This window comes from Numida meleagris, chromosome 3, assembly GCF_002078875.1.
Source record: "Numida meleagris isolate 19003 breed g44 Domestic line chromosome 3, NumMel1.0, whole genome shotgun sequence".
NCBI classification, from domain to species: Eukaryota; Metazoa; Chordata; class Aves; order Galliformes; family Numididae; genus Numida; species Numida meleagris.
In genome coordinates this window covers 107,034,799-107,050,341 of record NC_034411.1, presented here as the reverse complement: position 1 = coordinate 107,050,341, position 15,543 = coordinate 107,034,799, and the positions used below count along the sequence as shown (strand labels likewise).

Here is a 15,543-nt window from a genome sequence, read left to right as displayed (position 1 = left end):
GCCACGTTGCCATCAAGTTGCAGGTAGGTTGTTTCTGATGAGGGGAGGAGAGAGGATTTATTAATGCCTATGTTGCTGGGAGCAGGAAGCGTGAAGAACGCTCAGTCACGCACCTCCACTTCTGGCTTCCAGGTCTGCTGCAGACGAGAAGTTTTCTGGGGAGATTATAAAGTTGAGATCTCACTGAGAAAGTTCTGATGGCTCTGGCTGAAATAAAGACAGCTTTCTGCCAGCAAGCGTCCTCCAATCCATTCCCCAGAGATGACAGCTCTTCCGTATAATGCTAGTAGAAAAGAACTAGCAAATCCGGACCGTGATTCCTTCATCAGCATTTTTATCTCTCATTTTTCTCTGGAATGAGTACAGCTCATGGTACAAAAGCAATTTCCATCAGCTCAAATGTGAGAGCATAGTCAGGATATCACCCTGACCGTGGTCAAACAAAGAAGAAAGGAAGTTCCAGCAAGCAGGCGGTCATGAGATAAATGCTGTTGCGTTGACGTGGCAGGGCCAGCTGTGACCAAGCAGGACGCCAGCCCCAAGCTGGTGTCTGAAGGTTCCCCCTTGCTCATTTGCAGGGCTGGATGCTAATTCACCAGGTACCGTGCAGACAAGCAGAGGGCAGCAGCAGCACCACCTCTTCTTCCCTAAACTTCAATTAAAGCATGAAATCAAATCGGGGGGGAACAAAGGCTTTCATCAAGAGGTTGTGAATGCGTTACTTAGAAATAGATGGTTGGGATAAATACAGGCAACCATAACCACCACCACCAACCCACAGCATGGGCTGGGAATTAAGGACCACTTTGTGTTAGAAATTACAAAGTTCACATGAATTGGGCATAATTAAAAACAATTCCTTTTAAAAACTCCCATAAACTCAATTATCACCAGTGCTTTGAAACCACTTTACTTTGTCACCTGCATTCACAGCAAGAGAAAATTAGCATTCTTACAGTCTTATCTAGCTTACAGCTGCTACGCTCTCAGAAAAATGCTTTTGTTTTGTTCCCTGTAAGGCTTCTTCCACAGTAAAAGATGAGGCTGCCCATTACTGCAGACACCCCGGACTCGAGGCGATCTGGGAGACCCAAAATTTAGACATTCAATGCCAAACTTTTTTTCACTGGGCTAACATGGATAGGTACTTGTAGTGAAACAGGAACAGCTCCAGGGATACAGCGGTCAGGCAAATAAATTGCAGCCCTTGGTTCCAAACTCTGCTCCTCCATCACCTTTCTGCTTACTGACTGGTTTCACAGGATGGGCTTCCTCCTCCAGCACCACTGGAAGGAGCCAGATGCTGCTTTTTGGGAGGCAGAGCACTCTGTATTCACAGCACGGCACGGGGAGCCATCATGCTTCATCACTAACTCCAGAGCTGGATTGCAAGAAAACTGAAGAAAAAGCAACCAACAGAAAGAGAAGGGAGAGCAGCGTCAGATTCCTCGGGGGGAAAGGGCCACAAGTGTCCAGAAGATGAATAGTACTGCAGCTGCTGTGCCACTGCCAGCCCACTGGTCAGCTTGGGAATAAAGAACCATCTCCTGCAGGAGAGCTGCAGTATGTTTGCTGACCGATCCCACACGGCTTGGGGAGCACCTGTGAGCTACATCAGCCATGTGAGAACAAGCAGAGTGATGAAAACCTCTCTCTCTTGCTCCTCATCTCTTTCTCTAACCTTGTGTCCAGGAGTCACCTTCCTCTGTATAGCCTCCTGACGGCCTTCCCAGTTGTCCCCTTGATGTTCTAATGCCCTGAGAGGTCTCCCCTCTTCCAGCAGACCAACATGACAGATTTCTCCTTTATCCCATCTATTCAATACCTAAAACTGAAAGCGCCATGCAAGCCCTACAAGCAGCCCGAATTCAGCCCTGGAAAAACAACGTGGGATTTGCTGCTGCCCTGACCTCAGCACCAAATCCTGCCCCACCACTGCTGTCCTGCAGCTGAGTGAGAGCAGCAGAGAGGAGCACAGAGAGCCAGCAGGGTGCTGGTTGGAGGCTGCAACACCATGGGAGTGGCCCTTGCTACCTGCGGACATTTACAAGCTTTCTCATGTAAGAAGCATCTGATTTCACACACAATCGTCTTCGGCAGTGCATCCCTTCCTTGGTTTTCCTTCCTGATGTCCCAAAGCAGCTCCTTTCTCCTGGTTACTAACTGCATCTTAAGCCAAGGGAATCCCGAGACAGGCTGCTGTAGTATTTTGTCTATGGAAATGCTATTATAAAACAGCATGTGGCACATGGGAGAGCTAAGCACTGGGTTGAGGCAATAGCAGTGATGTACTGCAAGGTTGTCTGAGTTAATATTCAGCGTGCAAATCCCCGAGAAGCCGGAGCTGCTTGTTACATTATCAGCACACGGTCACGCCTCACTGCACCCCTGCTTCGGCCCCGGAGTGACAAGCATCTGGGTCTTAGCAGCACAGGTAAACTAAGCAGCCAATTTGTTGCTGGGATATGGTGAAAGTACATGGGGAGCCAGCAAACTCCTGGGGATCTGAGGGCTCACTCAGCTCCTGAGCAGCACGGGGAGCTCAGCAGGCAGCAGGTGGTGCTGCGCGCCTGGCAGCAGCACGGACACAGCCTGCAACCACACAGCTGCCGTGCAAGTCTGCGCTCAGCAAGAGCCACAGCATGTCCACAGTTGGAAGGGACCCACAGGGATCACAGAGTCTGTGCCTTGGCTCCACATAGCACCACCCAAACCCTATGGCTGAGAGCAGCGTCCCAGTGTTCCCTGAGCTCCGGCACTGGGGCCGTGCCCGCTGCCCTCACTCCTCTCCCTCACTTCTCCCTGTGAGCTGCCATGAAGCCTCCCCTCAGCCTCTTCTAGGCCAAACAAAGCTGCTCCTCCTCCATCTTGCCTTCTAGACCCTTCACAATCCTTACAGCCTTGTAGCAAAGCTCCCACAAAGCAAAAGGACCTGATGGCATTTCCGCCCGGCTCCTGATTCACTGGGGCAACTCAAGGGCCAGCACAACCCAACAGGTCTGCAAAGCATCAATGCTTTTGGATTTGAATTCTTCCGAAGATTATTCCTTCTTAAACAAGCTGCTAAATTGAATAAGCTTTCCCAGCCGGCCACCAAGCCAGCAGAAAAGGACATGACGCCACTGGGACGGGCTGCGGAGATCAAAGCTTGCTGCTTATTCTGCAACAAAGCTCTAAGGAAAGGATTAGTCACTGCCGACAGCCACGGTAGCCGGCCTTGGCAGTGAACCCAGTCAAATTGCTCATAAATGCCTACAAGCACACACCACCTAACCCTGAGGAAAAGGAGAAAGTGAGCTGCTGCAGGGCCTTTCCAGCCACGGCTCCATCGCTGAAGGACCACAGAAATGAAAGCCAGAGGCTCAGGTGATGAGTTCTTACAACATGAGCACAGGTTATGGAAACGCTGCTTCGGGATGAATAAGCATCAGCCTACGGATTCATTGGTGTTCCATGCACGATGCCAGCACCCCTCTGCAAAGGCTTCCAATGCAAAACCCAAATCAGCCATTGCTGTGCATGGCAGACACGGTGCTGTAAGTGACACACGAAGCACTGATCCTCGTGAACTCTTCCATCTTCTGTCTTTTCGGGGGTTGCTCAGAGCCCTTTGGCAAGCAGGGATGTGTGCGGCTGCACTACGGCACGAAGCCCTTGGAGCCTAAAAGCCAGGGTTCCCCTCCCTTGGGCTGAGAAACTTAAGAGACCTTCTCATGAACTAAAGACAGAACATAAAGTGTTAAAAACACATCTTTGCCCAGTCTGAGAGACACGCAGACCTGAAGATGCTGGAGTCAGAGGGATGGAAGGGCACAGATGGGGCCCAAGTCTCCCTTTTGTTTAAACTCAAGATTAAAACCAAATTTAGGGCCCTTCTGAGCTGAGTCCTCTCTTTCCCAACCTCCTCCAGGGCACGATGAGAAATGCAAGGAGGAAAAAGCATGCATCGAAGAGGGATGGGAGGCTGAGCGCTCCGATCGCTTCCCTGCCTCAGGCTGCAGTCCTGGGGGGCTTTTAGGCAAGTTTCTGAAAGGGAAATGGAGAATTTAATTGCTGCATTAGGGGATCTGTGGCTGTTTTGAGTGCAAGCTTCTGCAGAGTTTAATCACCTCGCTGTTTGGGCCTTTGTGCTTTCTCTCTGCTGAATGCCTGCTGCACCAGTAGCCTTCTGAAATACATATTAAGTATGTTAAAATAAATTCTCTTCAGGTAACTCTGGCTGTCCAAACTCAACTCTTTGCTTTAGGGTTTTAGGATTATAATCATACCAGAAATAAGAATCCTGTCCCCCCTCATCACAACCCATGTCCTGCTCAGAGCCACACGAAGACAGGCAGCAAGCTGCCTCAAGAGGATTTAAGAGCTGCTAAAACCATGCACTGGCTTCATTAAGCATCAGGACGGGGCAAACTGCTACGCTACAGTTCTGAAGAGGAAGCACACGCACGTGCCCTGCAGCCAGCAAAACCAGCACATCAGCACCAGAGCACAGGGTTAAAGCACAGCAAGGCCTGAATCTTCCTGGGTGCACCTTAGTGCCATTAGCGTGGGCTGGATGTGTGGTTTGCAAACTCAGTGTTTCACTTCGTTTGCTTCCTTTAGCTTTTATTCGTGCGGCTGAAAAAGCTGCCAGAGAATTGCACAGCAAAGAGTGAGGTTCTGCTGTCATCACCCGGATGTTGGTTGGAAACCCTGAATGTGGAGAGGCTGAAAGGGGAGGCTGAAGTCTCCATCCCATGCCTGAGCCAGGTCTTCTCTTTCATGACTCGTTCTTCGTGCTACTGCTGGAAATCCTTCTGAAATTAATGTGTGTGTGTACGCCGTCTCACTCAAACCCTAGTGCAGTCATTCCACCTGTTCAGAGCAGAGATTTAATGCAAATCCCTTTTCCCTCTCACCTCCCCCAGGAGCACAGCTCCCAAGCGAGGTGCACGCCGGCAACTTCAGCACTGCAGTCCCGCCTAGCAGGTGACGTGGGCAGGTTTTCATTCCTTGAGGATATTGCGACTGTGGTGGCTGCTGCGGACACCTCGAGGGACAAGCAAACCACCAAGGTTACCCAGCATGACGTCACCGCGGCGTCACTGCTGCCAGGAGGGGCAAGCGAGGCTGAGATGTGGCTGTGGGCACGGCCGTGGTGATGCTCTGCGGGCTCTTCTGTTTGCCCAAGTTCTCCTAATGAAGAGCTACAGGTGCAAACACTTGCAGAAGGGAAGCTTTTAAACCTGCACAAACAGAATACTCACTTGGAACCTTTGTGGTTTTTTTTTTTTTTCTTTTGCTGTGGTGCTATTTAACATGAGATGGGAACAATTTGCATAGCACAAAGGCACTTCAAATTCAAGGGCAATCTACCTACATCTGTTCCAAGGGCAACCTTGAATGACTACACACACATCTTTACATTAAATTATATTTCTACCCTGTCACTTCAAGCTCAGTACAGAGCCAGAATCTTTTATTCGCAGGCTCCCGCACAGCTAAGGAGTCTTACCCAGGAACTGAGGCCGTCAGAAGAAATCTATACCTCAATAAAAGATAGAACTAAAGAGAACAGGTATGTTCTGTAGCCCTGTTAATCTCATTACCCATGAACAAGTCAAAGATCTAACACAGCTCCAAGCTTTGCTCTTGCCAGCCCAGCAAGGAAGCCATCCAATGGTGATTCTTTACACCAAAGCACAACCAAGTACATCCAAGCAACAACCAAGCCTGCTGCTAGAGCCAACCAGCGGCAATGCTTCGAGGGGCTCTCCCAACCCAGGACACAATCCATGCATGGCTTTGTCTCATTACACTGCAATTAGCCTCAATAACCTTGGCTGCAGGTGCTGTGCTCTGGGGTCGCGGTCAGGTGGTGCCTGCAGCCACCTGCATCACCATGGGGCACCGAATCTGCCCACGGCCACGTCTCTTCCCCCCACCTTCCCTCTAAACAGTTCTGCACTTTGTGATTAAACTCAGGGCAATTCCTTGCACCCAGAAATCTCTGGTGCCTATCTGTTATACAAGGACACAGCACCGCTTCAAGATCTGAGAGAATTGGATATTCCCCATCAAAAGACACATTTCCCTGCAATGAAACGAAAGCCACGGCGCTGCAGCTGCTTTCAGCATCAGCAGCCTGGTCTATGGGAGGGGTCCCTGTGGCAGGGGTTAGGGCTGGGTGGGCTCTAACTCCCAACCCAAACCACCCTGTGATTCTGTGATTCTGCAACACCACATAGATGAGTACTCACAGGCTCCCAGCCAGTCTGGAGGTGGATATACACGTTAGTGAGATGGATGTCTGGAAGCTGCAAAGGGTTAAGGCTCTTACTGGGATCCCAGAAAACATGGTATTTAGAAAAACTGGAGAAAAAACACATCTACCATCAGAGCAATACGCGCCTTCCGTAAGGACCCGACCAAAGCTTGCCATGCTCCAGCCAAGTCCCAGAACTTGGCAACAAATACACAGTTACCATCCAAAACCCCAAAATAGACATTTTTGGAGACATCTTCTCTTGAGCCAAACGGTGCTGAACCATCCCTGGCTGCATACAAACCCAAGCACGCAGCCGCTCCGTGCGTCAAGGTCCCCAAAAATCAAGTGGGGTACCCACACAACCCATGCACAAATGAGAGCAGAGGGAAAAAAAAAAGAAAAGCATTAATGTCCATCACCAAACACATTCTTCTTTCACAAATAACACCCATTAGCTCCCCATAGAGAACAATCCCCACACTTCAGCTCTGAAGGAACACACAGTTTTTAAGCAGGCACAATGCAAAGATTTTACAGCATTGAAGCATTCAACAGGACTAATGTGAAAGATTACTTTGCAATTATCCAAGCAATTTTCTCTCCTCATTGTCCCCGGACCATAAGGGTTTTTAAATGCAAGCAGAAGGATTTATTCATCACAATAATAATAAAACAAAATATGAAATCAATGAATCTCTTTGCATGAAGCATAAAGCTCACGTTGCTATTAAGTTTAGCAGCGTCCTGTCACATAAAGCACACTCAGTTTGCGTATTTAAATACCATCTTCCCTTTTTATTTTTCCCTTCCCTAATTCGTAATGCATTATCCTTCCATTTGTCCTCTAAACACGACTGGATTCAAACAACACAGTGTTGCTTCTTGTTAGAAGAGCACGAGCATAAAGCCTCTAAGAGTGCAGTTGGAGATTTACATTTAATACTGACCAATGGCAGTGCTGAAAGTTATGCTGAGATAACAGAGAATCCCTAAAATAAAGAAATTAATATTAATTTCATAGAATCATAGAATGGCCTGGGTTGAAAAGGACCTCAAAGATCATCGAGTTTCAACCCCCCCTGCTGAGTGCAGGGTCACCAACCACTAGACCAGGCTGCCCAGAGCCACGTCCAGCCTGGCCTTGAATGCTTCCAGGGACGGGGCATCCACAACCTCCTTGGGCAACCTGCTCCAGTGCATCACCACCCTCTGAGAGAGAGGAGAATGAATTTCTTAAGAGTAACAGCGCCAATATGCAAGTGAGTAGTTGGGCACCAGAAGGGACATCGGTCTTTGAAGTTGTTGCTTCTTCAGCGTGGCTGGGAAAGAAATCAGCCCACACCCAGCCCAAACCCACTGCTGCTTCCAGGGCACAGACATTCTCACGGTCACGCTGGCCTCGGCTTATGCGTTCCCCCACCCCTTGTAGTACAAAGTGGTAGATGTCTTTTGAGGCCCTTAACACCTGCACAGCACAGCTTCAGTGGGTCCCTCTCTTGTTTTCATGAAAGATTTATCAGGAAAAGCACAGAAACAGTCCCTATTTAGCTATTTATAAGGTGCCACCTGTCCTCACAGTGTGATACGTAAACGCCTAAGCAAAGATTTTCAATAAAAAGGAATCTCTAGCTCTAAGCCCTGGGATTCCTATCAGGCTCCATACACACAGTTATTGCTTCAAGAGCACTACATACGCGGCACCTGCAAAGACCTCAGATTTTTACCATTTAGAACTTCACAAGCAGAAGGCTGCAGACTGATTTCTCATGACAGCAGTTTGTCTCGCTGAGTTTCAAACCAGCGTTCGGAGAAGACAAGCCAAAGCATTCTCATGCAAACACCTAAATGGGCCAGATGAGTCACGGCTTTCATCTCCCTGTTTTTCTCCACTGATAAAGAGGCCAGATCAGGTACAGACATCTACAAGGCTGCGAGATGAACGCTATCCCAGATGACTAAGCTGCACCGACACGCTTCAGAGCCGCTGCAGCCAACTTGAACACACAAACCCCATCAGGAAGCCAGACCATAATATCAACATCTTTCTTACCATGATCGGGACACCAATGTCTGGCCATAAGAGATCCTCAGAGGGAAGCTTGGGAGAGTTCCACACTACCACAACTTTATTTAAGTACGGGAGACCATTGAGCCTTTCTAGGGAGTTCATCAACACTTCCTCCCGCTCATAAGTTAGCATCACCACTGTGAACTGCTCCCGGGGGACATTGCCACCCAAAGCAGCCTGGAACTCCTTCCCGGAGCCGCCTGCTCCTCCACCTATTGGTCGAAATCCAGTCCCAGACCCTAAAAACTTCGCTTCCGATGGCAGAACAGGGTCAAAGGGAGTATAGGGAAAGAGGTGGAAAGGCCCCGGAGCGGAATTCCAATTCCTGTAGATGTCCATTGCTGTGAGGGTGAAGTTGCGGAGATATTTGGGAGATGCATAGGGTGGTTCTGTTTCCACAGGCCCCAAGTCCAGGTCACCGTTGTCTGCCATGTTGGGGTCTGTACCAGCAGCCTTGCCAGATCGGTGGGGTATTTCCACAGCAGTTTCTTCTCGGATAGGAGCGGCCGGGATTTGGATTCGAGTCCTTATGATAGCCAAGACTGTGCTGAACACGTTATCAGAGGTGGAGAAGTAGGTCTCCCACAAGAAGCGGCCCTGCCTCCTCATGGCAAGGAGATCGTTGTCAGAAATGCTTCGCAGAAGAAAGTGCACTTCTGTGATACGTGGCTTTGGTATGATTAAGGCTGCCTCGTTCCACCGGATCACGTCGTTGTAGGGTAGCTGGACTTGCTCTCCGAGAACCACCGGGATGGCTCCGACTTCCAGAGCCTCAAACAGTCTCATGGCACACCCAGCGGAGATCACTAACCGGGTGTCCCCGGGGGTGATTATCAGTGCAAAAGTAGATAGCTTCAGTAGCTCTAGTCTGTCGTCCCTTTCTCCACACAGAGCCCACTCAGTGGGCAGACTCGCCTTAGGCTGGTTCTTACATGTGAACTCCACCAAAACAAAGTCCAGCTTGCTGTCCTGAACAGCCTTCAGGGTGGTGATAATGCGATCGTCGTAGTCAGCCGGGGCATTGCCTTCTATCTCCTCTTCGAAAGAGCGAACTTCTTGCAGGCTAGATCTGAGAGACTCAATCTTCTCCCCCTGGAAACTAAACAGATATTTACGCTTGACTGGCACCTGGGGTGGGATTTCTAGGAAGTTGGGTTCAGACATAGCATGGACCAGAGGTGATACCACAATGTCAAACCCCGGTCGATACTGCACATCGTAAAATGTAGACTGGGCAAGCATGGCACGCCCCGTGCTGATGTTGTAAAGAAAGTTCTGAGTTTCCGATTTCCTCGACAAATTGATGATGAGATGGTTATGTCCATCAGTCCTCCAATATGGCAAAGAGTGCAACTGTTGCTCTAGTTCAGTAGGTTTTGGCATTACGGGCTCTTGCATTTCCCCCACTAAAATTATATACACACAAGCAATATTTGCATTCTCAGTAACATAAACATTAGTTCTGACAGTCGCCTCAAAGGCTTGTTTAATTAAAGGGTCTAAGGAATTACCAAAAGGGTAATCGTCACTGTTGTAGACGTAGACTGGAAAGCCAGATGTCAGCGGGCATCGCGAGTAGTCAAAACAATTGTGCAGCCTGCAGTTCCGGTTGGATTTTGGCAGGGGGAAGGTCGCATCGTCTTTGTCTGGCAGCAGCCGGATTGGCAAGGAGAGCTTTGGCTGGTTCTGAGCCATCAGTTCTTTGTAGGAATGCTCAGTCTGGCTGATGACGTTCTTCAGCTGCAGCAGGTCCTGCTTGGCATTCTCGATGCTCTTTTTGCAAGCCTCAATCTTCAAGTTGAGCTTGGCAATCTCACTGTTGAGCTCTTGCCGCTTGGCCTCCAGCTGCAGCAGCTCCTCGCTGACCGACTCGCGGATGCGGCACAGGTCTTGCACATGTTTCACCTCGCACAGTTCGTTGCCGGTCCGAGGGCCAAAGATGCGCTTGCCAGCATCATCTGCGTCATCGATGGTTGTCAGGTAGTAGTGCCCAATAAGGGGAAAAAAGACGAGGATGACAAAGAGGATGAAACTCAGCCAGGTAAGCCGGATCCGACTGGACCACCTCAACAACCACGGCTGGCCTCCGTTCCCCACTCCCCCATTCCGCAACATCGTATATCCAGTCATGAGTTCAAAAGTCACTGCCTGCCCAGTCACGTTGGATCAGTAGCCATAACCAAAAGAGTTTGTATAGCAAGTCTCTACAAAGAAACGTTACTGTGCCTCCTTAATGAGAAGCCAATAGAACGGGAATTTCATCTTGTTGTGACGATGGCTCCTCGGTTGGACTTGACCTTGCCCACACTCTGCCCACCCGTGGTCTGCAGGTAACCTGCTGGAAGTGTCACGGCGTTGTCATGGTGATGCAAAGGCTCCACCAGCAGAGGAAAAAGACGATGGGATCAAGGCAAACTCTACCGTTGCTCTCGACATCCTGCATTACCATCCAATGAATATGCAGAGACACCAGCCATTGTGGAGAACGAGCCAGAAGAGACTCGTACCAACGTTGGGCACATCGCTGCTGTGTGGCTGATGCTCTGCTGTTCCTACAAGAGAACAATCACATATTCAGACAATGCAAACAAAACGACCCCGTAGCGACCTAAGACACTGCTAGATTTTAAAACCAGCTGTCCTCTCTACAAAAGAGCAACCTCTGAGCATGTTTAGCACCTCTGGGGCTAACAGTAGTAAACCTGAGAAAGTGATGGGATTCATGAGACCCGGACACGTGGCCTTCTCTGAGCACTCTGCTTTTCATTAGGGTTGCACGCTTCAGTGGCCAGACAAGAAAATCACAGCCCCCGGATCCAGTTTCCTATTTCACCCACTGTCTTGCTGTGAAACCTTGGAGAAGCTGCCTAACATCTGCAGGTCCCTTTTCCCTTACGTGCTAAGCGGGGATATTAATGTACCCCTGCTCTCTCCACCCCCCTTTTAATGGTATGTTGTGATGCTGGGACACAGCAATGCTGTAAATTCGTGCTGCATAACTGAGCATAATCGCTATTGTTCTGGTCTAATGACTAGAGCTGATAAAGAATTTTTAGACAAATTGTTATGCTTTCCTTTCCTGCAGGAAAATTTTGATTCGTTGCAACAGGAAGTTTAAAGACAACGTACTCAGTGTTGACTGTGACATGTCTGCAGGCCTGCTGCACATGAGAGAGAACTTCTGGTCAAAACTGGAAAATGGTGCCTGTCTACAGTGCCTGGCTAAGGCACTAAACTGGCAGCAAAAAACCTACTACTGCCTTAAAACACAGGGACATGACAAATTCAGCACTCAGCCAGATGCATGTACTGCTATAAGAAACTCTCCCTGCCTTTTAATTAGCATCATTCAAGGTCCCTGCGTTTCTGGGATATTCTTTCATATATGGGACTTCCCACATCACTGATGAATACAGCATTGGGCACAGTGTCAATTCCTGCACAGCCTCCTGAGGAACTTATTCATTTCCGCTTCAATTTTTAATTAGAGGAAAGTCACCTACACTGGTGATGGTCTTTTTTCACTACATCTATTTCATAGTCCTCTCATTTACTGATTGAGAATCGGCAGAAAGGCAGCGGGGAAGCAAACTGCAGCTACAAGAGAGCTGAAAACAGGCCAAAGCAAAACAGAAGTTCACCTTACAGGAGCAGAGAACGAATAACATTCAGCATAGTGCACAAACGCGTTGGGAAAATGAAGTGAACATTTGATTTTTAACCAGGAAAAACTGTAATTAAAGGGAAGCCAGCGGACTAATAGCGCAGAGCTCCTAGGTCTGTTTTGTTATTGGGCTATTTGTTGGTGGTAAGGTAATGCTGTAGTTTAAATGAGAATCCCACCCCAAGCTGGACCTGCAATTGGGAGATGCACAGCAGCTGAAAATAAAAGCAGCTTTCAAATTCATAACATTGCCTAGCAAACGACACTGGTGTGTATCTCAGAAAGCCGGGAGGATAAAAGGGCTAAAAAGTCAGGAAAAGGCAAAATCAGCTTTCTCAGACCTTGGCAGCGCGGTCGGTGCAGGCAGATGGGGGAGGCTTGGGCTCTCTTGGCAGAACATTTTAATGCTCTTCTCTGTGCAGCAGCCTCCATTTGCCTGGGCTGAGAGCGGCTGGTGATGAATGTAAATCCCCAGCTCCTCTGCACGAGGCTGTCAGTCAGACACAGGAAGCCCTGGCCATAGCAGCACGCCTGCATCGTGCCACTGGGACCGCTGCTACACAACAGAAGGGTTTTAGCATGCACCAGTGTACAAAGCAGCTGACTGACTGAAGGCAAAAGGAAAAAAAGCTTTTAAAGCCTGTATTTTATTTTTAAGCTCTCCTCAGGAAAGGAAGCTGATGCTGGTACTGTCCATGCATGCACAGCCGGTCAGTCCCTGCAATTTCAACGCTGTCTCAAAGGGGCTGCAAAGATCCTACAATTGCAAACAGTTGTCTGCAAGCAGTTGGCCAGGAGATGAGAGTTGCTCTATTAATGCTTCCGAGAGAAACACCAAAGCACATGCTCACTGGAACACCTGCAAAGCTAAGAAACAGATCAACTTCAAGGCGTGCATGGGAAAATAAGTCCCGCTGTTTCTTCTTTGGGGCTGCCACTGGAGTGAACATGGTCAAATCCTGCGAGGTGCTGAAACAATACAGAAACAAGAGAACACAAACGTGACCAGAAAAAGGTAGAGGAGGTGTGAGCACGTGCTACTTCTGCCTGGCCAGAGAAAACTGCAGCCCCACAGGCAGTAAAGGCAGTCCCAAGGACCATCAGTTTAGACTGCATCTAAACCTTGTTCCATTTTAGCAGCTCTGCCCATGTACGAGCTCCAAACAGTGATGAAGTGGCAAAGTGGGCTCCCTAAAATGGCAACTGGTGTCCTTGGAAAGCTAAATCCAGGCCATCACCCCACACATGATCCTCTGCAGCTGTTCTGCCATCTAATCCTTCCAATGGCTCCTCTGGTCCCGCTCCTTCAGTAGGCACAGAACAAACTTTATCCTCCTGGCCTAAAAACGAGGGCTGCGAATTAAAACAATCTGTGTGCTCAGAAACCTGAAGCTGACAAATGAACTCTGCCGTTAGCTCAGAAAAGACCACACAGGAGAGAACGGAGGAGGCTGTGGAGGGATGTGAAATGCAACATGCATGGCTTGGGATCAGTTAAAAGTATTGACTGTCAGTATGAAATATGTGCTGGCGATAAAGAAAGCACTTTAGACATTCTTTCAGACTAAGACTTTATTCCTCATCAACTAGATAGAGCCTGAGGTTGTAACACACAGTTTTTAATTTTTTTCCAAGTCCTAATAACGAAGGAAAAAACCCAATCTGCTGTTTTACCAAGGGAGACTTCAGTGTTTTATTTAAAAGGAATAAGCTGCCCTGGTGAAAAAGACTGCTGATTTCCATCGTTCCCAAAAAGAAGTCTGGGAGGAGGAGAAATGTATCAGTTGCTGGGCTCTCCCTCCCTAGCACCATTTAGTCCCAACCTAGTCCCGCACTGAGAAACTCCTGTTGACATTTTAACACGACGTTGCTGCCTGATAGACCTAATTACAGGCACACAAAAAAGAGGCAAAGAAGAGCTCCTGGGAAATCAGAAGCTCAATAATTACCACAGCCTCTTCCCAAATGCCAATCTGACCGACTTCTTTGGCATGACGCGCCTGCACGCTGCAGTTCCTTCTCCCACAGCACAGGGCTGCAAAACTAAATTGCTGCCCATGCACGCCGCCACACCTTTGTTCAAATCCAGGGGTATTTTCCCAGCTTTTCCCCCAGTGGGCGTTCTCCGTGCCAGCACAGTTACAGGAACCTTTGGGGTTCTCCTGCTTTTTGCATTTCTAGCAGAAAGAGCCAGGCTGGGCGCTAGTGAAGTCATTGCCCCCGTGGCTCTGCAAGTGTGCAGTAACAAAAGCCCCTCTGCAGACACATGAGCACTCCTGTCCCTCCCTGCTTGTACCTCCTCCTGTCCATCTCCCCACACAATATGAAATATTGTCCTTTTCTCAGCGTATCTGAGAAGAGTGTGAAAAGTTTAAACTCACTGTCCTCCAGAGCATACCTAGAGGTAGATGGCCGTGTGGAGTATGATGTCACAGGTGCAACAGACTGCAACGAGCAACCCAGGAGGAAAACCTACAGGGATCCTACATCTGACAAATCAGAGCTCCCAGACTCTCTGTGTGCACCTCTACCCATCGTCAGTCTCTTTCGGTTCCAGCTGATGAGCCTGCAGTCATCACTGCAATGCTGTCACCAGAAACATCCCCCTGTGCTGGGGCTCTTTTTGAGGATGAACCTCAGGACCCACCTCTGTCATGCAGGCTCCCTCCTGATGAACTGTGCCAGTCAGGGCGCCGTGCTAGTGGCTTCTTTGCTTCTCTCTCCTGTCTCGAACAGACCGTTTCTATTGCCAAGTCTCTTTTTCACCAGCACTAAAAATGAAATCAAATAAAAATCACATTTTTTTTTTTTTTTTAAAAGCAGCAAAAAGGGTAAACCGTTATCTTTTCGCTAAACCAAGAAGATACGGCACATTGCCACCCTCCTTTCTTGGCAACAAGAGCGTTTCCAGTGAAATGGAAAAGAAACGAACACAAAACAGCCCTCCAGCAACGACAACTTTCAACTTCCTAATTCTCATAAAGAATAGGATTACGCTCCAAATCTCCAATCGCTTTTGGAACAGGAGCATTTAGAGGATTTTCCTCCCGCAATTGAACAAGGAAAGCAAATCTATTAGGTGCGTGCTTTAAGGTTCGTTTGAGAGCAGATCTTTAAAAGCAGCAGATGGAAAATTCACTCTGAAATGCTTTGCGTGCCGCAGCCTAAAGGATCATGGCTGGGGATTTGTAGCATCTCGGGAGCTCACAGGTACAGAGAAATACTCCTAGGCAAAGATCAACGCTGCAACACAGAACCAGTAAAACATCTTGTAATCTCTGCGTTCAGGGGATAAACTGCACCCTCCGCTTTATAAAGCTTTTATCCCGAACACAAAACGTTCCTGCTCCGTGTGGAGCCAAACCTGCTTCCAGCCTTGCTCCCTGCACTCAGCTCCAAACACTTACATGGTGTCTGGAGGCAGAAAGAGACCCTGCAGTTCATCTGGACAAGGGTGAGAATTGCAACCTGAATGGAATACACAGGGATTTAGAGAGAGGTATTTGGAGTGGTTCAGAAGTGGCACTCGAGGACAAAAAACCTTGGAGAGCAGCTTTCTAACCC

General features: G+C 48.7%; 1 protein-coding gene across 11 annotated transcripts in view; it reads right to left on the bottom strand.

Moving 5' to 3' along the window:
- Nucleotides 1–15,543, bottom strand: part of EXTL3 (exostosin like glycosyltransferase 3) — a 109,816-nt gene that overhangs the window by 16,687 nt on the left and 77,586 nt on the right. For 7 of the 11 annotated variants that reach the window (XM_021392390.1, XM_021392391.1, XM_021392389.1 and 4 more), the window contains 2 exons: nucleotides 14,627–14,750; nucleotides 8,298–10,867 (listed from right to left, as the gene is read on the bottom strand). In XM_021392390.1, coding sequence (XP_021248065.1) covers nucleotides 8,298–10,445 — 2,148 coding nt within the window. In that variant the 5' untranslated portion in view covers nucleotides 10,446–10,867; nucleotides 14,627–14,750. The remainder of the gene's footprint in view (nucleotides 1–8,297; nucleotides 10,868–14,626; nucleotides 14,751–15,543) is intronic. The other 4 variants (XM_021392398.1, XM_021392396.1, XM_021392397.1 and 1 more) reach the window with 1 other exon arrangement.